The sequence below is a fragment of the Pleurodeles waltl genome, chromosome 6 (assembly GCF_031143425.1).
Source record: "Pleurodeles waltl isolate 20211129_DDA chromosome 6, aPleWal1.hap1.20221129, whole genome shotgun sequence".
Taxonomy (NCBI): Eukaryota; Metazoa; Chordata; class Amphibia; order Caudata; family Salamandridae; genus Pleurodeles; species Pleurodeles waltl.
In genome coordinates, this window is record NC_090445.1 from 1,455,864,293 (window position 1) to 1,455,888,956 (window position 24,664).

Below are 24,664 nucleotides of genomic sequence, written 5' to 3' on the forward strand. Positions count from 1 at the left end.
CGGCATGTGGCATGCCAAAAACTAACACCACCCCAAGGGTGGCGTTAGCATGGCAAAACGAGGAGGAATGCTTTTATTCCTCCTCGATTTTTAAGAAGAAAAATGGCATGGATGATTGTTTATGTGCAGGAAGGTATCCCTTCCAGTCAGTGCTTAATTTGTAAATAAAAAGGTGCCGGTGCCCAAAGCCCTCCTCTTAAGCACGCAGCTGCTGCAATTAAATGTGTGAACACTGAATACTGAGGCGGCGTAATCCTGAAACCATCCCAGGCCTCTTCAATCCATATAAAGCCACTTCCTGCCCCTTCAGCTCACTCTTGCAGCTTTCTACTTTCTCCCTTTGTGACGCTTTTTCATTTTTCCCTTCATCCGTCTTTCCCATACGTGTCTTTTGCTTGTAGCAAATGCTTGAGGCAGAAGAACAAGCCCCTGCCCTCAAAAATAAGTGCTGGTGCTCAGCACCGGAAACAACAAGCACAAATTAAGCACTGCTTCCAGTACATGAACAATCATTCCAAAATGACCCTTTGGTACTTCTATGTGTGCTGCATTTTGCAGCACACAAAGTGCCAAATCGCCATTATAGGTTGTGTATGTTCAGGAAGTGACACATATTGCACATAAACAATCTATCCCCTCAACGCAGACACCCTTGCACTATGGGGGTAGGATATCTGCGTTGGCGCAGGCAGCTTAATTCAGCCCTGGCGCAGGGGAAAATGAAGGGGTGCGCCGTATTCCTGCAAATACAGTGCATCCCTGCATTTTAAAAATAGTGGGGCGCTGCGATTTTTGGTGCAGCCCCGCGCTGCGCCACTTTGGCAGTTGTATCAGTTACTTTTGCATTACCCAAGACTCGATGTCTGGCCCCGGATTACAAGCTGCATTATAATGCCCTAAACACTTACACATTTTTCCAAATGTACAACTTTGCTCTCTAGAAGAAAATGGTAGGACTATTTAAAGACGGAGGGGTTCCGCAACATCAGAGTATGTGTGACTCAACATGTATTGTCAATGAGCTGCCAAAGAAACCTGGGATATCTAACCGAACTCAGACTATATTTATAGGGTATTCTGTTAAACATTATAAGTACAATTAAATCGTATTAACTTTGCTAGAATGATTCGTTACATTTCTTACAAAGATTAAATAAGATCCCCTGGCTAGACTGACTCTGTATTGACATTGCTGACCTGTATTTTGAGATTTGTATTCTGGTTCTTATTAGATGGACATCTGACAGAAGGAGCAGAGACCTGACTGTTTCATTTCAGAAGAATTATTCATAAAATATAATGGCTGCCAACTTGGCCTGTGATGTTTATTTTTACAACTTCTAATTTTGCTGTACATTACAAGATCAGATCCGGACTGGCCTAACGGGCACCAGGTGTTTCGGTGGGCTGGTAGGGTAAGACCCGGTTTCAAGGGGAGGGTTTTTTGCTGGGGAACTGCCAGCCACGTTCCTGCATGCAACACTTCTAGATAAAATCAGTGCAAAAGCATCCTGTAAAACTATTTGTTTTTTCGTTTTTGGTTTAGAAGCACTGGCCGTGCGTTCCCAGCAACAAAACTACCCTCCTCCCTACCGGCCCACTGAAACAACCGGTAACCAGTGCAGTCTTGAGTTGTGCTATTGTGGGTTTTACATTGCTCCTAATCCAATTTATTTATCCATTAGAGGGCAATGCACCTCATTGTACCATTTAATTGACTGCCGATGGAACTAAATATAAAGTACAGAGAAATAAATGTACTGTCGTTCTTGGGGCTGAAAATGCAGCCCATTACATAAAAGAAAATAAATATGGGCATCCAATTGGCCTTTGAGCCATGCTCCTTCCAGAGGTACGTGCAGTAAGCAGCTCTAACTAAAAATGCTCACAAAAACACTACTTTGCATATTTTACCTGTTCCATAAAGTCATTATGTGCTCTGTAGACCACTGAGTATTCATTCCAAAATACACAACAGTTGACACAGAACCTCTTGAATGTTGACATCTGGAGATAAAAGTACGGAATAGGAGACAGGGTGCAAGAGATGGTTTCGTGGTTTAAGAAAAGTTTCCCACACTCGCAAACAATCCAGACAGTACTTAGTAAAAGTATTACCTTGAAGGCTAGTGATAGCAATACCAAAGTGTGAATGGGAAAAATCGACCTTCATATGTGATATTTGTCACTGTGCCTTTTGGACCTTACTAGATTGTGGCAAACAGCAACTTCTATTGACATACCTGCGCCTTCTCGCGAGATTCAGCAGTAAAATAAGTTATTTTCTATAATTTCTTTCCCAATCTTCCCCTCCCTCCATCAGGGACATCTGATAGTGGTCCAAGATGATTCCAGAGATCCATGAGGTGGGCATCTCGTGGGATGGAAGGCAAACTCCCTCAAGGAGGTCTCCTCACCAAAGTTTGTCTTACTAATTTAACAACTACAAACAAATGTTATTTGTCCTGAATAAGGATTTTAGAGCCAGATGTAAAAAGCTCTTCTGGAGTTACAAACTCTCCCATATGCACAATCACAAAGTTTGCACCCACAAAGCAGCTTCTCATAATGTACAAAACACCTTTTATGACCCAGAAAAGTCTTTGAGACTCATGAAATGGCTTTTGCGAACCTTTCCAAATTGGCCTTCGAGAAAATACTTAAAACTTCTGTGTCTGCATGCTAACTCACAATACCTCTTCAGATAAGCAGTTTTAGTGCCAGGATGCCTTATAGGTAAGTTGGTACTTTATAAAACGTTCAACTTAACAAAACAAATGGGAGAGGGCGTGAAAGGGGCATCCCCTTCTATTTGTGATTCTCAAAAGCATGCATCAATGGTTTGTGACTGCAAACCACTGACCCTGAGTTAGGGTGGTGACTGCCTCCTTTGAGAATCGTGCTGGTGCCCTCGTGGGAAGTGGACAAAGGCCTTGACCACTGCCTGCTCATCCTAGTGGGTTACAAGCAAAAACTTTGTTTTTAAAAAACAGCACCTGGTTCTATAATGAACATGGGCATATTTTTTTAATAAAAAGTCTCCCATTTGGGGATAGTAAATGCAGTGACAAAGGTCTGCATTTGTGGCCAATCTCAGGGGAACGGAAATTAAAATGTGTTTAAATATTGTTATTAGGCAGGTCATTTTTTAACCCTGTTCGAATGGACAATGTGCAATGCACTTGTATATGAGTTGCATCCTAAGATGCATTTCCATTTACAAATCAGTTGGTAAGCAAATTTGTTTGCAAAAGGGCAGTACTACTTCAGGCCTGTAATCCATTTACTTACAGTATACTGAAGTACCAAAAATAGCAAAAGCACTGTGCAGAAGCAGCCGAGAGGAGATGCAGATGCAAATAGCACGGTCCATGCAACACATTTTTTATCTACATCAGCCCACATCTTCGTATGTCCTTTGCAGAGGGTTTAAACTTCTCTTCGAGGCACAGATCATCTTTCTGCACCCCAGGAGCCTTTACAAACAACTATTGACAGAGTGGAGGGTGGGATGACCACTGGTAATTAAGCTGCTCATGACAGCACATGCACACAGTCTATACATACAATGTTCATCAGCAAGCGTGCAAAATGTGTAATGGCACACAGGTCCTTTCATGGCACATGGTACAGCAGGATGTCACCTTCACATGTGCCATCTGAGACCCTGAAGCCCTGTTTTCAACCTTGATAGCTAAAACTTCAAATCCACTGTCTGTTCAATTACACATGTGAAACTGGATGTCACTCCCTCCCTTTCCCACATACATGCACCTATGGGTGCTCACGCAGGTACATGTGGGCACACACAGCTGCAAGAAGATACAACCTTGGTTTGTGTGATTATAATAGGCACAGTCATTTTCAAGAATCAGTCTGCTCTACCTAGAACTGAGCTATTAATACTTACTCTGTTTGCCAATTAATTCTCAAGCTATAAAGTCTATAACCATGGTATTTGTGGGATAAAGTCCAAGGGTCTATGTTTTATCCTTTCATTTCTTTTAGAAAGCAATTAATGCAGCCCTTTGTTTTCCCAGAATTTTTGCCATATTATCTCGTAATTGCTGCGGTGTTTAGAGCACTCCTGCCCCTGACCATAAAACGTATGGACTAATTGTTTAGTACAAATGGAGAGCTATTAAAGCTGTAATGGCAAGGCACTTCAAAAGCAAGGCTATTATTTCTACATGAATGCTTTCTTAAGCTCAAGCCCATGTAGTGTATCGCTAGTAAAACAAGAATTTCCTTTATCAAAAAAGCAGGGCACAGTTAAAAGCCTGCACACTCACAGATATAACAAATCAAACCCAAAACAACTGATAATTTAACTCTGCCCTGCAAAGTGCACTAAGAAAATTCTTCAAATGATTTTGAACAACAATAAGTATCTTAAATAAAGTAACCCAATATCCCTACATTAGGGATATAACGAACACGCCATGTCTGCAATCTGATGTATCAGAACTGACACTTCAGCTTCTAATAATACTCCTGATCTAATTATACCTCTTATATTCTCAGAGACCATGTGTAAGGAACTCTCTACATTGGGATAGAGGGGTTAGCGACAGGTGGAGGCTTTGAGGGGCTTACGTGCTCCAACAACGCATGGCCTCAGACATTCACATGCATAAGTCATGCAAAATATACACATTGAATCCCAAAATATAATCTCAAATTCAGCTACAGACATGCAGGGTTGAGAAGCCTTTTGCCATCCTTCTTACTTGCGTCATGAAAGGGTGTTCATTAGATTTCGAAAGGAGCTTAAGACATGGCTCTTTAACCAGTAACTGCCTAAGCTGCTCGCCTGAGCCTGCCTTTGTCTTGCATTGTCTTTAGCGCCGGGAAACCTCCGGGTAGCTGTGCGCTATATAAAATCAATAAATAAATAATAAATAAGTCTACCCAAGGTAACACCATTTGGTAGCTTTGATGAGCTCATGGCTCAAGGACTAGAGAAGGAAATAGGATATCCAAGAAGGAAGGAATACATAAATAAAAGAGACTTAATAGATGAATAACACAATGGTCAAGAAAATAAATTAAATAACGACAAGTATTTATTAATGAGAATCACCATAAACAATGATACATTAACAGAGGAAACAAGTGGTTAAGGGTCCCAGGAGGCCTTTCATACCTGAAGAAAGGTGCCTGACATTCAACTTTTGCTTGGCAAAAAGGCTTCTCAACCCTGCATGTCTGTAGCTGAATTTGAGATTATATTTTGGGATTCAATGTGTATATTTTAACATATATCGACATCCTGTTAGAATGCAAACTTTGCATCAAACATTTAACAGCAAATTAATGCTGCACTCTAGGTAGCACTGCGTTTAATCTAATCTCTGACCTTGGTGCTAATAAGATAAAATTAAGAGGCATATTTATAATACCCTAGCGCCACCTTGCGCCACATTAATGTCATTATTCTTGACTTTAATGTGGCTCAATGAGGCCGAAATCCCCAAGCCGTATTTACAGAGTGGCGCAATGCATGCACTGCGCCACTCTGTAACCCTTTGTGCTACATTATGCCTGCACTAGGCATAACGTATGCAAAAGGGGCATTCCCCCATTAGGGGAGCTGGAAAATGGTGTAAGGAAATCTACGAGATTTCCTTGTGCCATTTTTTATGGCTCTTTTAAGGGGACTTCCATTCTTTATAATGGGGCCCTATGTACTCTGCATGAGTAGCGCCAATGTGTTGGCGCTACTCCTGCAGAGTACATCAATAGCGTCATGATAAATGATGCTACTGCCCCCTACCTATTTTAAATACAGCACACACATGGTGGAGGTAGGCAGGTGCTAAGGGCTGCAGGGAAAGTGTCGCTGCTCTTGGTGCAGCGCCACTTTCAATAAATCTGCCCCTAAGTGTGCATAATGTTTAACTTTCCTTTGAATTTCATAAAGGGTTGCAGGGATGTTCTTTACATAGACTTTTCATATCGTTTCAGTCAGAAAAACATTCAATCAACCATCTGACTACAGTGTTCATGTTTTTGAATGAGAAAAGATGTTGGTGATTATTTTTTAAAGCCAATGTTGACAAATACATAGGTAGGCAGGCAAGGTGATCTACAATAGTTTTTGAATGAGCAGTATAGGACTATTCCCTCCTCCTAAAATCCTAAAAATATTGGAGTTACAGTGTCAGTAGGTGCATTTATCAGCAGTCCCATATCCAGCATTAAAATTTTATACGGCACGAGTAATCAGTCTTGAATATTTTATTATAATTTTCATTAAGTTTACTTATAATTGGCTCTATAGACAATATGTTGTGATTTTATAAAGGAAAAACACTCATATTGCAATAGTGCTATAAATTACGTTATGTTACTGATATATGTATGCCATCACATTGACCAATTACAAAGGCTCTTGGCATACAATTCTTTTTTTTTGCTTGAATCTTTTTATTTCATTTTCATAGAGAAAAATACAAATACACATCGTATACGTCAATTACGGTTTGGGAGTTAGAGTTACAACATCTAGGACATTTCATTTCTGTTTTCCCTTGCCCCCGCAATCATTTTGGTTGGTAGTAAATCCAGCATTTATTAGCAGTTAGGATATACAATCAGGGCTGAAGTGGTGGTACATTAGGATTACGATATATCACATGCCCACCAATTTACGGGATGGTTATCAGCATGAGAGAGATAGTATATCAGTATATCTTTTCGGCAGGTGGCTGTCACACACCGCACAGCAAAGGAGTTAAGATTCAGCATAAATTTTATATACAACAAAACAACAGGAACCTTGGCTAGAGTCCGGCCACCCATCCCTCCCTCCATACATCGCTGCATCTTTACCCAGTCACTCAAACGAAGCACACTGGCGCACCACTGCAGGACCCACCCAGCCAGCTCTGTCGAGCCACACCCCCTGAGGGGGCCTAAGCATGTCATCTAGTGGGGTCAGGTCTGGTCCACCGCTCCTAACCAACCCAACCCCTCGCCGACAGCACGGTCACCCCATGCGCAGCATCTGTATCAGATCATTGCTCCTGTTTCCGGAGTTCCTGCAACACCTCATCGCAGCTAGAGGCAAAGGGAAATTTACACAGTCCCAAGTAGTCTTCCCTCTACAGCGCCACCCTCTCCGCCTCCACCCATACCGCAAATAACCTCCTCTATGCTTCTATCGAAGGAGGCTCTGCAGATTTCTATGTCCTGGTGATGAGTCACTTAGCCGTCAAGAGGCCCAGATCTAGAAATCTCGTGGATGTCTTATGCTTTTTAGCTCTGGGGAAAAGGCCCAGGATTCATGTCTCCCACGTGATTAGATGTGGGCGTGCCATGCAAATCGATAGTTGCGCCGACACTGCTCGCCAATAAGTGCCTAATGAAGGACAGAACCACAGCATGTGTAACAAGTCGCCCACCACTAACGCGCAGCGAGGGCAAGCTAAAAGTATTGGTTACTCTTTGCTGTCATAAGGTAAGCTCTATGGAGGATATAGAATTGGATCAGATGAAATCGTGCAATGCGCAGAATATTAGTGTAGCTTTCCAAGGCAGCTTCCCATTCCTTATCCGTTCAGGGCCTATCCAGGTCACCTTCCCAACCGGCCCGCAGTGAGGCACTGGTGTGTACTGTGTTTGTGTTTGGAGTGCATCTGTGAGCCATCGTACTAAATGGCCATCATGCCCCATAACATGCAAGTATCTTACCAAGAGGTGCACTGGTGGTTCAGTGAAAATGTCCCCCCAGTGTCGAGACAGCGGCCTGCCTCCTCTGCTAGCGTATCAAATGGGGTTAGTACTCCCTTGGTGTATAGGTCTCCCAGCGTATGCAATTCTGTAGCATGTCAAGGCTCCAGCTCCGTTGAATTGGCATACACTTCATAATGCTGAATGCAAATTTACCTTAAATGGATAGCCTGAAAATCTAACATGAGCCCACACTGGGTTTAGCCATTCTGCAATTAACCCCATCTGAATAAAATGTCCCCTTTCATTAGTTTCTTGCTTTCTTCAGACTCCTTTACAGCATAGGGAAATCCACACAACTGCCCATCTGCCACTAACTCTGAGTCAACATTGTACTATTTAGCAGGAGGAAAGCTAGTAAACAGATGCCTGGCTGGACAGTATTTGAGTGTGCCCACAAGATAAATGCTCTGAGATAACAAAAGATGTACAACTTTTTTTCATCTAAAAAGGAGCTTAGCCTAGGTTACCCTGGGTAATAAAAAAGAGAATCCACATTTGAAGGTCAACACCAAAGCAATGTGCAGCCCAAAAGGATTTATTCGCCCTTTGCACTTATACAAGGTGCAAGGCACATGCTCCAAAGACGTATAGTGTATTTTTTTTTTATTATGCTTTAAGAAATGGTGGTCCCCTGTTATAGAAACCCATATTTGGGGGGCATGGCACTGTATTGTAGACCCATTAGGCTCTAAGGAGGTAAGTGCAGTTATTACAGGCTAGGAGATATGACCCAAGTGTCTCAAACTGACAAGAAGCTGAATAGCTGAATTTTGTGTCCTTTTCAGGAAGTTAAGCAGTTAAGGTGTGTGAAGTTGCTATGATGTGCATTTACATCCTTCGTGTATTTCTTTCAAACCTTTGTACTCTCCATGAAAGTAGAAGATTTACAAAACTATGAGGGGAAATGCAGAATTAGGTGTTGAGGGAAAGATTCCCATTGAACAAATTTAGTAGGAAAACGTTTTTGCCCTCAGGCACAGCTTCATAGAGTGAAAGGAAACCCTGAAGCCTTCATGAAATATGAAGTTAACCAACTTCACTTAATTGTGATAGTGACATTTTAATATGCTCATACCATAGTTGAATAGGAACACAGATGCTCAGGTACATGTTTAATTGACACCATTCTAATGGGAAAATATGAGGACAATAATTATGTCGCATTCCCTTGAATATTAAAGTTATAGATATTATTCTAGAAAAGGCCAAAGATTATGACAACCTACACTTGGCCCTGGTGTGTTAAATTCAGATAAATTTTATATATTGTTTTCTTAAGACGCTAAGATGTTATATGTTAACGTTTTCAAATGTATCATTTACCTGACCAACAAATCTTTTGTTGAAGGTTTATGACAAATGTAATTAATAACTAATAATAATTATGACATTTACTGGTGTATGTGATTACAAAATGTCCCTAATTGAATTCTTAATAGTTTTACCAGTCACAGCTGGAAAAAGAAAAACAGCTATATGGAACTGAATATAATTCAGTCTTTCGTCTTTGCCACAATATCCCCTTTCAATTATCCAGAGAGCATTTTAAGTTAACAGCAATATAGCTCCATGTAGTCTAATGCAGCAAATGTTGGTCTAATCTCTATATGGCTTCCAAACAATTCTGATGTTGACAAGGCTCATCTGGGAAAAGAAAAATACATCATTATAACTACAGCCATATTCTTTAATGTATAAATCAAAGCAAATCATGTTTGATTTTGGATTTTCAGCAACTCCTATGCATAATGGGATAGCTGTATAAATTTCAGAGGAATATATTCACTGAACCCCTAGCAAGGTTCTGCGCTCTCTTTTAATGGTCATCCATGCTTATGATTTTCCTTTATTACACCTATATTAATAACTTTTTATTCTTTGGGTAATATAGCATCTATTATCTAAGAGATAATTCAGGTTGCATGCACTACATCAATGGTCAAAATTATAGTTGTGTCTTTCATATTGAGGCAGAAGTTGGCTTAACACATGAATGTTGGTCACCTTTTGCAAATAATGTGATGTGCATATGCTATGAAACAGGAAGAGCATACGTCTTCATGTAAAGACTCCATTACAAACATGAATTTAAATGAGAATATTCACACTACGTATTTGTAATTAGGGAGGAATCTTAAATTATTTGTATGGAAAGATCAAATGTGTAAAATCCTTTTGTGTTGATTTTTTTTCAATTTAAGTACCCAACGGATTAATCAAAAATACATATTTCTAATGATGATGCGCTCTGCTGTGATTTAAATTGCTAAAAATAGTGCTGACATGTATTTCACTATCCTGGTTTTACCAAATTTTGAAGGAGATGGCCTCCCAATGCTAAGTTTTCCTTTGATGAGGTTGAGAACTCCTCCCATTTATTGTTCTGATGTGTAGTGAAGGTTCATTCCCCTGTGGTACTGGAATATAAACAGCTCACTGACAAGTGAGCTACAATATCCACTATACTTCTGGCTCCTTTCTTCTATACATGTGTGTAACAAACACCTAGGAACAGAGGAACTGGGGAGCATATTAACTCAAATGCATGGAGGACTTATCTTACCTTTGTTAACAAAAGGTGAACAAGGCATTCCAGGCATTAAGGTCTGTGGCAAAAAAACACAAACTCATCACAGTCTTACAGGAGATGTTTATGAAACTAGCCTTACCTTTTTATGATGCAGGTTTATCCTCTGGGAATATAACTCCCAACAGTGTAGCATTGGCAATGGACACCGAGAAATTATAGTTCTATGAACTTGCAATGTTTCAAGTGATGCAGCAGCCACCTAACTTTAAATTTACAGTAGCTTTGATTTCTCAAAGGAATCTTATCTACTTTCTCAGAGGAATTTCAGAATGCAAGGCACTTTGGTAATTTGACAAAAACGTAGATATACTTGATTTAAAAGGAGGATTCATGTTTTATTCTCCATAACTGTGCCATATATACATTTGCTGATAAATGTATTTACGACAGCAATTTTAAAGTCCTATTCGAATGAGGAAATTATTAAATCAAATAAATATTCATCTAGGGGTAGATTTTACGTAACCACACTGTGCTATTAGCAAATTTAAAATCAGGCCCTAATGAACTACCATAAAATCTACTGAACTGTCACCTATATTAGTTCAACTAGAGAGAGCCAACACTGCCAACTTGACAAATTAAATACTTTTTGGGCTTGCAAACAAGCTCACATAAAAAGGAAAAAGGTGAAAGCAGACATATGAGAGAAGATATAAGCCATTTAAAATGTGATACTCATATTTGGGCATATAATTCTCGAATTCCATTACAAGTTTTGATATTTTTACAACTCTATTTATGACATGTTAAATGTAATCGATGTTGGCATACTATCTACAAAGATGGTACCCTGTGCGCTCTTTGTGCAATCTCAGTAATTCCTCGCATTCACAATTTTACTATATTTGTAATTATTTATTATTCAAGTAAGCGTAACCTCCAACTAGGAATTACATAAGCCAGCAGGTCAAATAGAATGAAAATGTCCTATAATCTACAAAGTTTACAACACTGCCTGCAAGGATGCTCAAAGTAGATTACTACCTTTGCAGGATCTTTATTCACCATGATGGTATCGTGTTTTTTCAGATAATTATTGTTATTCCTTCGGCTCACAACCATTATCAGATCTTAGAGTCACAAGAGCACTGTGGCAGGACAATTATTAACATATAGTTAGTTAATCAAGACTTCAGAGGGTGAGGTTGGGTGGCCCCTTTTGTTTACGGACAATTGGGACAAAGCAAGGCATGCCAGCTATCACAAGCATATACTTAGTGGCCTCTTCTGGAAAAAGAATCACTTCAGTATATTTGAGCAGGTCCAACCCAAAGGCAATTTATGTAATAACTTACTCAAAGTATGCAGGGATGTTGAATGAGACAGAGAAGGCTTTCAAGTATCTAATAAGTTTTGCTTTTGTATAAATATTTAGCACTAGCGGATTCCCAATGAAGAAAAATATCCCTCTCATTTGTTTTAATTTTGTATTAACCTTTTCCTTTTACTTAGGCTTTCAGTTTTGTAAACTTCTTTCAAAATCTGTAACAGGAGTGGCATTATAGGTGGATATGAAGTGTAATTAGCAGCTTGTTAGAGTAGAAAAGAATGCAAAGCAAAGTTTTGCATTTTCTTTACGATTCTGTGCATTATATTTAGGTGTGACAGTGAATATTCTATGTGGTAAACCCAAGAGATGCTTACTGCCCATTCTGTGTATCCATGACTGAAACAATTGAACATGTTTTGTTCTTCTGTACTGGTTACTGTGGTATAAGAAATACGTGGATTGCACCACTCAGCAGGTGTCAGAGACTTCAGAGAAGCCCTTAGGATTATTCGATCTAACAATAGGCAATTGGTGGTCTTCCTAGACTCACAGTTCCTAATGCTGATGTGGGAGAAAATGGTAAGAGTGCTCTAAAAAGTATATGCATAATGCTTGCTACTTAATTTGTTTTAATTGGTTTTTATGTGTGCTTAATAATCACTCTTATTTTATTGCTTTTATAATCTTATTTTCATTTTATGTGAATGTATATTTATGATTTTTGATGACGAAGATTCGCAGAATAAAGAGAATATAAATAATATGGTAAATATTTTGATTTCACAGAAAGCACCACCAATGGCTGCACTTGTTAAGCCACTCAAAAGTATAATCCGGTCACAAAAATCACCAGGATGTACAGCTGTCTTTGCAAATGGCCAAAATAAATTGGAAAAAGCTGCCGCTTCCCAATGACACTGTTTACCCAAGTACACAGAGGTGCGGTGTTTCTTTACCTACCAATATAAAGACTTTTATGTCTCAAAAAATCTGTAGAGTTAAAAAATTATTTTTACTTCTCCAAGTCTTGCAGTGAGTGTTTAAATTCCATGTTCGAAAAAAGTGTTTTCATGTTTTTGTCCTGAAACTTGCCAGTGCTAACATCCATGATCCACTTATTCACCCCTGCAGTTAGAGAACAGTGCACTCATATATATAAGTATACGGCCTCTACGGATGATCATTTTCATAAATTACATTTATATTATTTTGCGTGTTAGGGCTAGAACAGAGGACATACTCATTATGTAGAACCGGAAGACAGCATTCACACAGCAGACCTGATCCAATAGCTGAAAGTAAGCTCTTGACAAAGTTGTACATTGAAAGCCCACTCTTACAATTTTGGGCTGCTGTACAATGTAGGATCAAAAAGGCTGCTTGACCTTGGTGGTGGGGTTTTGTGGCCTATAGGTCTATAGGTCTATAGGTTTTTAGATGGATGTCTTTCTAAAGCCAACACTCCTACACACTTTCTCTGTATGGAATAATCCTTCTTTAATGCGATCAGTAGAAGTGTACATTCCGGGGCAGGGGCGAGGTGGGGGTGGAGGGAAATCAGGATTATTTCTGCCTTGCAGTATCAACCAAAGTTTTTGACGCTGGTGCGGATACACTAATAAGGCCCTCACTAAAGGACCCACACAATCCTGACTGTTTTTCAATTAACACACCATTCTGAGTTTTGAACCTCAGAATGGGGGGAAAATGTGTCAACAGCTTGTTCTTACATTCCGAAGTGCACAATCCAGGCATGTGTGAAGGGTGCCTGCGCGTGCCGCACCAGAGTTAAATGTATAAAAATCATGCAAGCAAACAGCACAGGTGCAGTGCTAATGTGTGCACGACTCAATAGTCCCCATCTGAGTGCAAACAGATGCCTGAATCAGAATTGAGCAATCAATGGAAAGTGGCCAAAGGCTGATGGAACTCTTTTAACTCCTCTCCTGACTCTTTGGTGTATCAAAGATTCCACTTGTACACACTAAATTAAAACACAGTTTTTCCTTTTATTTTGAGGGTTCTCTTGTATTTTATTCTTTCTCTTCTGCTGAATAGCCACTACTGGATTTTAATCAGGACCTCAAATTCCCAACACATTAAAAGTTCACTCAAATTCAACTGACAACTGCATACTATTTTGTCTTAAACAGGTTTCTCACATATTTCATTACTCGATTTCAATCCAATTAGATGCCATTAATCTAAATATTTTATCAACCTCTCAATACTTACAACAACAAATTTCAGCCAAATGCTTTTTCGACTCAACCATCAAAACAGTATTTTTAATCTGTGACGACCTGAAATCAAATCAGTATAAGAAACCTGAGCAATAACAAATGTACTCCCTTTTCATGTATTCAAGCTAGAATAGCTTTTAAAATATATCAAACGCGCCTCTCGAGAAAATAAACAAAAGAAAATGCAGTCGATTACGTTTGTTTCACTTAATAGTTTGCAACAATCCACGCGTGGAATTTTGACATAGGTGCTTTGCTGCTTTTGCAAAATATTCTGCAATTATAAACCAGGAAGACAATTTAAAAAGTATCACATCTCCAACTGATCAATTGAAGCGGTATGACCGGAACTCTATCACAGATTGGTCATCCAAGTTTGATCACGGCTGAGCCATGCATTCAAAATTTGTCAGTGTTCAAAACTAAATAGCATTGTGCTTCCCGAATTTCTCCTTTCATCGCGAAAATGTATTCCCATTGTTTCTGCAGTACTATGGCATAAACTCCAGGTGTCGCTCTCGAGTGCTCCTGCCACACATCACCTTGTGGCGGTGGGAGCACCATCAGGATAATCACGGTTTGTCAGTGCTCATGGCATGCCGCTGCTGAATAGCTGTGTTCCACAAATAATGAATTCGACGAGGTTGGTATTATTTCACTTTGCTATTGATGGAGAAAATATTAAAATGTACACCATAAGATGTACTTAGACATCTCTCAGCTGCACTCCTGGCATCGTCAGGCACTTTTGTCACACAGTGGAAATATTTCATGCACCACAGTAAGTGGCAGAAGGAAGAACTTGCAAATATTTATTTTTAGCAGTATGGGAAACTGAGCAATTAAGAGCTAAAACGTTAAGAAGGAAGAATTCGCTTAACAGAGGCGATTATATTAGTCAGACAAACAAAACATTTCTGGTTTTAGATGTCTGTGTTCAAGTGCCACGGAGCATAAGACAGGGTATTACTTGCTTAAAACAACACAGAGAATTACTTCCTCCGTAGCCCGAAGAATCAATCATTATAAACAACATCTGGGGATCATTAATATTGTGCTCCACAGTTGGATTAGCCACAGAATAGAAAAACCCATCGCGATTGCAAAACAGCTCCAGATTTGCTTTTAAACTTCAGTGACTGTATGTTTGCCGATATGGGAACATTGTGTTTAATATGTAACTGCCGGATGACACATTATTATGCATTCAATGAGTCATAACTTACCTCTAGCCATAGCCTTGTGATGTTTGGGGAAAATTAAATGGCTATATTTAGCTGTGCTGTTTGCAGCCTGTAATTCCGTGTAATGTATGATTTGCTTAGCTTTTGAAAAGCAGCAGACTGTGCAAAGAGAAAAAAAGACTGAAGAAAGATTCCTCCGTGCCTCGAGGTACCCCCCTACCGCCCCGCATCCCCCACACGCCCCCTGATTTTGTGGTGGCTTCCTATACTGCAACACACAATGCTTAATTGTAGCCGATGGTTGCAGTAGGGGCCTCGTTTGAAGGGACTGGGACTTTTTTTCCCTCCTCAGACTTTGACCCAGAGCAAGAAGGGTAGAAACACAAATAGGGGAAAGAAGGATCAAGAAAAAGATGGAATAACAGTGAAAAAAGGAGAAAGGTGTTATGAGAAACAACCTATAAGAGTGAGATTAAGGGACGGGCGTCTCTTGTGGTGGACTAAGGAAGCATGAGGTGGAATCGAGACTTCATAGCCTTGACACTCTCCTACTAACGGACTGACTACCTTGCAGATGTGAAATGGGTGATCCATTCTACACTCGATAGCATGCGACAGGAGCTTCTTAGCAAAACTCTGGGCACCAGCCACCTATTATTTTACAAACTAAGCACTGGCAAAACAAGCTTTTCAGTAAACTCATGTCCACAGATTTCTACAAGTAAAACCTGCAGGAATCTGTGGGAGGAAGTGTGCACATTCTGAGTTTTTCAGTCTGGAAAAGAGGGAAACGTTTGCGTTATATCTCTCATTTCACGGTGTAAAAGTTGAAATGGCGAGGAACTACCACACCCATTAAATACTAAACCTTACTCTATTGGTTCTATGTGTTTATTATGTTACTAGTTTCATATTTATTGAATGTTATTGCGACAGAGCACTGCACAGTATGTGGTCCTCCAAACGTTAAAATGCATGCCCCTTCCAAAATTGAAAAACAGCGTTAAATTGTATAGTTAAAAGGTTAAATGTACGTGCAACACATATTAAATTCATGCAGCTACTTGGCAATATTATATTTATTGCTGTACAGAAACTGTACTTGTGAATATACAAACAGACTAAGAGGCCCAATTAAAGTCCATTTGGTCTATCTTCTCCAACCGTGCCTTACCTAGACACTGCCATCTCATTAGACAGAACAGAAAATGCTTTTAATGTCTACTGAAAGCATTTCACCCTTCTGTCTGAAGATAAACAGAATAATAAACTAATCACAATTGTTAATCATGTACATTGCAGAAATACCAACCAAAAACAACCTCTTTATTTTGGGGGTGAGAAATGAGAGCCTACTTCTTTTCAGTTTGTGGTGTTAATGTACCCCATCAATTGCAATATGGCTAATAAGTGACGCTGGAGAAGCAGATGAACCAAACCAGAAACGCATTAGGCAGTACCAATGTAAATATGGTGATCTAGTCATTAAACCTATAATAAAAGCCATATGCACGCAGGTCGGGGGTATGGTTTCATATGATGCCTAAACTCGGGACAGCATGCAGGAATCTTCTTCTCTCCAGGAGCCTAAAAACAACCTCTTTAAAAACCACCCTGGTGGCACTGCTACTTTTCTTGAAAAAGTAGCTGAACCTGGGAAATGGTCACTGCTTTCAGCTCTTAAGAAGCTCACTCTGAGTCTTACTCATTCCACATTTTCACATGTAGGGTCTGAGATATGCACAACACAAACAGAATTACAAGTAACACTCAAAATTTGTTACATTCAAATGTGTCTTATTCTATTGGTTTTCAAAGAAGTTGTGTAGATACATTTTAAATGTTTTGATGTAAGCATTTATCATTGGGCTGCATGCATCTCAAGTATAACAAACCCCTTGGTTTGCATTACACAACAAATGAAACCCAGATACAATAAAATTAAATTGCTAACAAACTAAAACATTAATGGTATCTTCAAACTGCCATTTATCTTGTAGCTCTGCAACCTTCCTCATTAAACACACTTCGTACAACATCTGCTTGTGAGGGACCAACATTATTCAATTGTCTTCTTCCGGTACGTCTTCACTTGACGTATCATAAGATTCCTAAGTTGGTCATCAGAAAATAGTGGTTGGACCACAGGATTCACAAAGTCGTAGTATGCCCAGTTTCTGCCATAATGATGGATGACCACCTCTCATTTTTGGAAAGTGCTTCGGAGTAAGCACTTTCCGCAAAACTGTAACTGATCATGATTCAACGTTATGGCAGCCTGATCAGCTATTTCTGTGTTCTGCAGAATCAAGCTACCAGAATGTGAGTCCGTTTTGGCAGGAAAAACACAATTACCCCAATATGTGGAGAACTTTTATTACTCTGCATGAACGCCATTTATGATTTTTATTTTACCTGTGGGGGGGGGGGTCCAAAGTACTAGACCAGATTGGCCTGAGCAGCGAAAATCTAAATCAGAAGACGTTACACAGGGCCCATGTTGACTAGCTATGAAAGCAAGCACCCACACTGTTAAGACTGCAATAATTATTCAAGGAAAAAATCAGATGCATTTAGAATATCTATCACTCAAACAGTCACATAATGTTGATTTATCTGGTGTGGCATTTTCCCCTTTCTTTGTACGCTGTACAATGTTGAATATGGTTAAGATTAAGGATTGGACAGGTTGGCGTGGGTTCAGCGTGAGATACAGGGCGCTGAGTTTTGTAGTCCAGTGGCAATTTGGTTTACAGAAACAATATGAAAGCACTAAATGTAATGGCAAAGGATAACTCTTGAAGCGGCTCCTTTGGAACTAGAGAAAATTATTTTAAATACAGAAGTCTAAGCCGGTTCAAAGTGAAATGGCCAAGGTGAAACACATGACTGAGGGTGTCTTGCTGCGGCAAAAACCCCATGTTTTGTAAGCCACGTCATATAAGGGAAATCCTGGTAAAACACTGAGTCCTCCTCTACTTTTGTCTAAGAAACCGCAGATGTGCCAAGACAGATCAGATGCATCAAAAATGGCACTATGACATGGAAGCACTGATCAAGTCCTGACCTAATCCTCCTGCATGGAGCTCCAGGGAGGTCAGATGCGTTTGTGAATGTCTGGCGAGAAATGATGGGCTTCACTATGAGCTGGAACAAGGGCGAATCAGGGACTATGTGCGGTGATGCAATATTTGTTGGTCTACACTCTTACCCTGGACAAGAAACTATGCCTGCACTCTACCTGCTTGATAAAAGTCGTATAACCAGGCTCCTGCATGCTTTCAGCAGCTACATGTTTGCAAGATCCTCAGCAGAAACTGCATTTTTAGGACGAGCATAGCAGTGTGCAAGCACTGCTTCTCTGATGTGTTGGTATCTATTTGGGCGGTTAACCATGCCCACCTCATGCTCATCACTTTCACTCGTTCATGGGCTTGCCTTTCAAGAATCTTTTGATGACATTGGTAAATGCTTTACGTTTGTCCCTCCGAGGGGCGGTTTTGTTGCCGCCTTGGGGACTGACCCTGTTACATGCATAATTGCACGTTTTCCGATATGTTTGACTGCAAGCAAACTTCTTTTTAGGGTCGAGCCTACGTTCCATGCGCTCGCGCATGCATTTCGCAGGGAGACTCTTTTGTATTTATAAAAGGGCTCGGAGCCCTGTCAACTTCACATCAGTGTTCTTTATTGGTTGGTGGGCTTCCCTAATAAAATCTGCTTGCTTTCATTAGTCGAAGGCACGCATATGGCATGCCTTTTCCGGTGGCTAGCCCTCCTCCAGCGCAGCGACCAAGTACAGAAAACATGCAAGGCTCGCTGTTTTCCATCGGGCTCGTGGACTTTTTTTTCTCTAATTTATGAGCCCAATCTCGCTTGGCAGAAGTCGAGTGCTTTACGTACTTGATTTCACTTTTTCGGGTTATGTACTTAAATGCACTTTTGCCCGGTAGGTGAAAAGTCGGGTTAGGAGTTTACAACGCGATCAGCTCTAACATGAGCAAAAGCGAGACCCGATGCATTGTAAATGCTTGTTCCTTTTGTGTCTCTTCTTCCCGCTCATGCTCATGGCGGCTGTGGTGCTTTGAATCGGCTCGCTTATGTCAACTGTTTTGTTTATCATTTTTAATTTATGTGGCAAGAAAAGTCCAGTTAGGAATTTACAATGCTAATAGCTCTAACTCGAGCAAAAGCAAGACCCATTGCCTGGCAAATGCTTGTTATGTATCTGTGCATCAATTCACTGTTGTTGCTAGCTTATCTCTTATTTCTTCACATTATTTCTTAGCACAGTGAACCATTTACCACGTGTTACGAAAACGCTAAAAAAGCCAGCGGATATCTTCTTTATCCAGAAATATATTGGCATGAAGAGTACTGCCACCTATTTCATTGTTTTCTTTGTTGCCTTACTACTGCACCAACTAGGTCATTCTACCTAACAACTATCAAGATTATGCAAACCTATTCACCAAAGTAGACAATAGCGCTTTGATGCTGCATCAGGACTTTGATGTCAGGTCAAGGTAAAGCAATTAGCCAGTGCTCCCTCTACCCAAAGGCATAATCTAACCATAGCAGAAAATGTCCATTTCAGAAAGTACATTGAGAATAGTTTGTTAAAAGCTTCTCCTTTTCCAGTCCTAAAAGAACGGAGTGGAACACACAATTTACAGAACAGTAACAAAAATAACAATCAGGGGCCTTTAAATAATTTAATGTGTATCTAGTTTGAACTACACAAATTACATTACTAGAAAACTGGCTGTGCATGGTTTCAACAGTGTGGTATTGTCTTTTATAAGGAACAAGCGACGCCTTTCGATTCATGTAACACAACAATTCTTTTCAGTTTATTATTAATCAAAAGAGGAAAGATATCGTTGATTTGTGTGTGACAGCATAAATCTGGAAGAATTATATGTTACTCAGAAAGAACAATAAACATTTCCATAAGCCAGTATAACATTTTCCATTTAAAGCAGATGTTGGCTTCACTATTCTGGACTGATCTGTCACACTAATAGCACAGGTTATGCATTACCCGAGTACTGTTATTTTCAGTATGTTTGTGAAACAAAACTTACTTAGAATTTGCACAAGGATCTGAACCTAAAATCTACTGTGTCCTACCTAACAGTAATGTTTCAGCCTGAGACTGGGATTATGAATTGGTGAGAAGAGACAGTTTATGAGGTACTGTCTTGTGTCAAAAGATATATGGAAGAGGTAACTGACAATATTATCTGCACAGCATGGTAGCAGGTGGGTATCTGGACTATGAAGTCACATCTTCTGCAGTCAACAAAAGTCTAAAGACAAGACTGCACGGTAGCATTCAGGAGCAAAAGCTGGGAAAGATTTCCTTATTTTTTATGGCCTCTGTAAACTTTGCATATTAAAAACACTGTTGGTACGGAAAGCTCAGAGATGATTCATTTAGTAGGAACACATCGCAATCACTGTATGAAGCATTAGCACTACATCACCTAATCAGGGTGTACGACACCAACTGGACCGAACAAAACTATTTGTAGCCACTTTTAAAGTGCCACTGTCTCTTAACTCCTTTATTGTGATTGGATGTCCCCAACAAACTACAGCAGAATTTCATGGGAGATCTCACCACTCTAGACCAAGAATAAGCATTTAAAGAGCCTATGCTCCTTAAAACCTACACATGAGACAATGGTTCAAACTTGAAGTCTCTCCACTCAAATAAGTGGCTGAGAAAATCTAATTAAAACATCTTTCCAGGTAACGTTAACAATATATTGACAGGCAGGACAGAAGCAACTTGCCAAAAGTTGCAGAGTACTTAAAGATGGTGTTACAAAAGTTTACTGCAATATTTAAATACATTCTTTCACTCGATCTTCCAAGAGTAACTGTAACAAAAGCATATATTTACTGCATATAGGTCACAGTGTTATACACAAACAAAAAGCAAAGTGTGTCTTAGCAACATACATTTTCAATGTATATATATATATACGCAACTGAGAATACACAAAGAGATGACTTACATCTTAAATTAAAATCATCGAAATGTAATATTTTTGTGTAACTTTTGCATGCTAAATAACTTACCAAACTCGTCACATATACTCTCATTTTCAATTAAACTTGGATGGTCAAAAGTATTCCGACAGTAAAAAATGTGCGTATTCTTGTTGATCACTGCAATACCTCCAAGAGCTAAAACAAACTGATCGACCAGCAACGAAGATGATTTTGATTGAATGCGCTTCAACACTGATCGATATCGACAGTACTGTGGATAACTCAGGACTATCACTTTTACATCATCTTCGTTCTCACCTACAAAGAAACAAAAAAAGTATCACAATACTGTAGATTTACTTTGTCTTGCACTCATCAGTTTAACGGAAATGTTTAAATCAAGAGCCTTTTCTACATATTTTTCAAAGTTAGCATGCAGGAATTATACTGAAAGAACAACACCCTCTACATTAAAAAACAACTGCCAAAATTGCATAAAAATTCGCCAATGCACCAAAAACACATAACAATATTTTGAAGGTGCACGTCGGCTAACTATAATGTACTTGACCCGTAAACTGATCTCAAATTGTGTGATCCTAGGCAAATATTTTATTTTACAGAGTTGCCTTTTCCTTCATCCTCACACATAAAAGTGCACCTTCAAATGTGTAAGTTCAGCATTTCTGCTGTACAAAAAAACACTTTTGTTTGGTTAAATAGACTAGTGCCAGATTTACTAGTGGCATGCGCCACCAATGCATAACTTTTTTTGACAAATTGACAGTGCAGGCTGCTGACCCATATCTACAAGATCACGCAAAGTCACTTTGCGTAGCTTTACATGGCCTTTTAGATATGGAGCAAAGCAATGCAGCCCAAGTCGCTGCATTGCCTTACTCTGTGTCGGAGAGGTGTTATCATGACTGTTGTGTAGGTGTTCCCTCGCAACACCCATGGATTGTGACGCATTCCCAGATTTACAAGGTTTTGTAAACCTGGGAATGTGTCAAAGCCCTACGCTACTCCAGGGGTTGCATAGAAGTGACACAACGGGGAGATATATCTTTATTTCTCGCCGTTTTTTCCTCTTTCTATGGGTGCTGCATTTTGCAGCACACATAGAAAAAGGAAATCACCTCTTGGGATTGTTTTGGGGCTAGAAGGGGCCCCCTTCCTGCACAAAAACAATCATTCCCTGCAATTCAGGCACCCTAGCACCATGGGGCAAAGGTGCCTGCTTTGGCACACAGTAGCAATTTGTACACCAGCACAGGAGAAAAGCCAGGAACGTGCTGTATCTCGTAGGTACGCCACATTCCTGACCTTTTATTTTGACCCTGAGCAGCTAGGCAAGAAGGCTTGTGGCACTGCCCTACGGCAAAACATTGTAAATCTGGCCCTAAATGTTTGCTCCATGTATAATAAGAATCTAGCCAGCGTACATGATCTGTGATTTGCTTTTGTTTACTAATAGAATTGCCTTCAGGACAGAAGTATTTCCCAGTTTATGTTTCAACATCCACTTTCCATAAATATCTTACTAAAGCATAATGTGGTAGCACACTGTCATTTACCGACAGTAAATTTCCAAGAAAGTTCACAAAACTTCCCACTAACCTACAGCTTTACTGATAAAACTATATAGTGTATTAATAATCTGTGAAAACTGGGTTTCAGAAAACATATTTATCATTTGCACATCAAGTAAAGTGTTCCTATTTATTTTCATCCTATTAAAATATTTTTTCATCACACTGAAGAACACAAAATAGTCTTTCATAGCTTTTGACATACCTTGAAATGTTTGTACAGTTGACATAGATATTTAAATGTTGTGTGCTAGAAAAAAAAAAACTAGCATTTCATTTCACAGTTTTTACATCAGGTCAGACAGGTCACCTAAGACAATCCTAGAATTCTGCAGTCAGAATGGAAAAGACAAAGTGACTTTTGACCTCTGTCTCTGAACACAGAGCAATGATTTAAATGCATCATTTTAACTTTTTGACTGAACAGAAAATGTTCTTTGTCAACTTGCCAGAAGATGTAGGACCTAAAAATAACCTGACCTGATAAAAAATGACTCACCATAGTGAGTGGTCCAGTAGAGTTTTGGAGCTCTGTGTTGTAAACATCTAATCCCTCTTATTGCTTGCACCCCATCTAGACCTGGACCTTCAGCCCTTACCTGAAACGGAGCCCCACAGAAACATAATTCCTGCTACTTGCCAAAAACAAGCAAAAATTAGTCCTAGCCTAGGTCAATAACATAAATCTGGGCATAATAAACCCTAACTTTCACCAAATGCCAAGTCACTTTGATTCACGCTGGTTACCAACCTCACCCCAAAACACATCAGCAAGAGAACCAGGATGGCCTGAAACAAGAACTTTCTATTGAAGAAATCAGAACTTCATGTACTCGCATTCTAGCACCTGAGTGGTGGAAATGTCCTCCTTGACACCCTCCCACACTCTACAGTGCCTTCCCCTTAAGGATACCCTATGCACAGCATATGACCACATCAATCTCATCCTAATGGAACTCCACTAGTTCCCCTTTCTGGACCACACCATCCTCAAAACCAGCCACATCATCCACATAGTCATCATGACCAGCACTGATATCGGTCTGTCTGGCAAGCTCACCATCTCCAGTGGCTCTCAGCACAGCTGCAGCCACCACTCCATTAGATTAAAGGTGCAAAAAAAGAAAAACAAGCAACCATGTTATCTCCATCTGTGCACTCAGGACCTGGAAACATGCATCCAATATCTATCAGCACTGTCCTAACACTGCTTCAATTTAGGAAAACTTGAGGGCACATACCCTTAAAGAACACTACGCCACAAGGTAGTCACAGTCTAATTTCACTTTTAGAAACCAGCTATGTCTGCAATTACACTTTGACTGTATCTTTGCCTTTGACCCTGAACAGCAGTCCTCTGTCTTCCAGCTAGGTTCCCCCTATACAAGTACCACATATACATATGTACACACATACGAAATTGTTCATTTAACCAGAGTTAATATTAGGGAAAGTAAACCATGTCTGGAGCATGATGATCCATAATGAAGAGTTTCAAAAGTGATTATTCAATCTGTTTTGTTACATTCCAAAAACACTGAAGTCAATTTACATAGCTAATGATTTAGAAAGGTAAACTATGCCATGCATCCTTAAAATGTACATATGAACAAAGTTCATGATTGTTTCAGGTTACATGTGGTTTACCATATAATGCATGTGTGATGTGTGAGTTTCCCCTTATATGTGTATTTATTTGGAATTCACATTTAAGGTTTACACCTACACTTCGCACCCTAGAGTTCATAGTCTATATACACATACAACTGGATTAGAAAATTGAGAATGTTCAACTTTATTATTATTTTTTTTAATCCTGAAAAATGTACATTTTTACATTTAAAAGTATTATTTGTGACACTTCCTGGCGACCCTTGAGGGAAAGGCATACTTTGCTCCTCTTTCTGGACCACCTATATTTTGGCCATCAGAACGAAATCTGGTGCATAAATAACTGCAGGAAGTGCATGGCTCAGTTTTAATACCCACTGAAGGCCTCATTTAGTCCGCTTGTAAATCAAAGTGCAAAAACTACCTGGTGC

The 24,664-nt window shown here is 39.7% G+C and overlaps 1 protein-coding gene across 1 annotated transcript in view; it reads right to left on the bottom strand.

Moving 5' to 3' along the window:
• The window catches only part of ARID5B (AT-rich interaction domain 5B), a 407,941-nt gene that overhangs the window by 194,701 nt on the left and 188,576 nt on the right, over positions 1 to 24,664 (bottom strand). Inside the window, exon 4 of the mRNA XM_069240914.1 lies at positions 21,118 to 21,348. Within this exon, the coding sequence (XP_069097015.1) occupies positions 21,118 to 21,348 (231 nt within the window). The remainder of the gene's footprint in view (positions 1 to 21,117; positions 21,349 to 24,664) is intronic.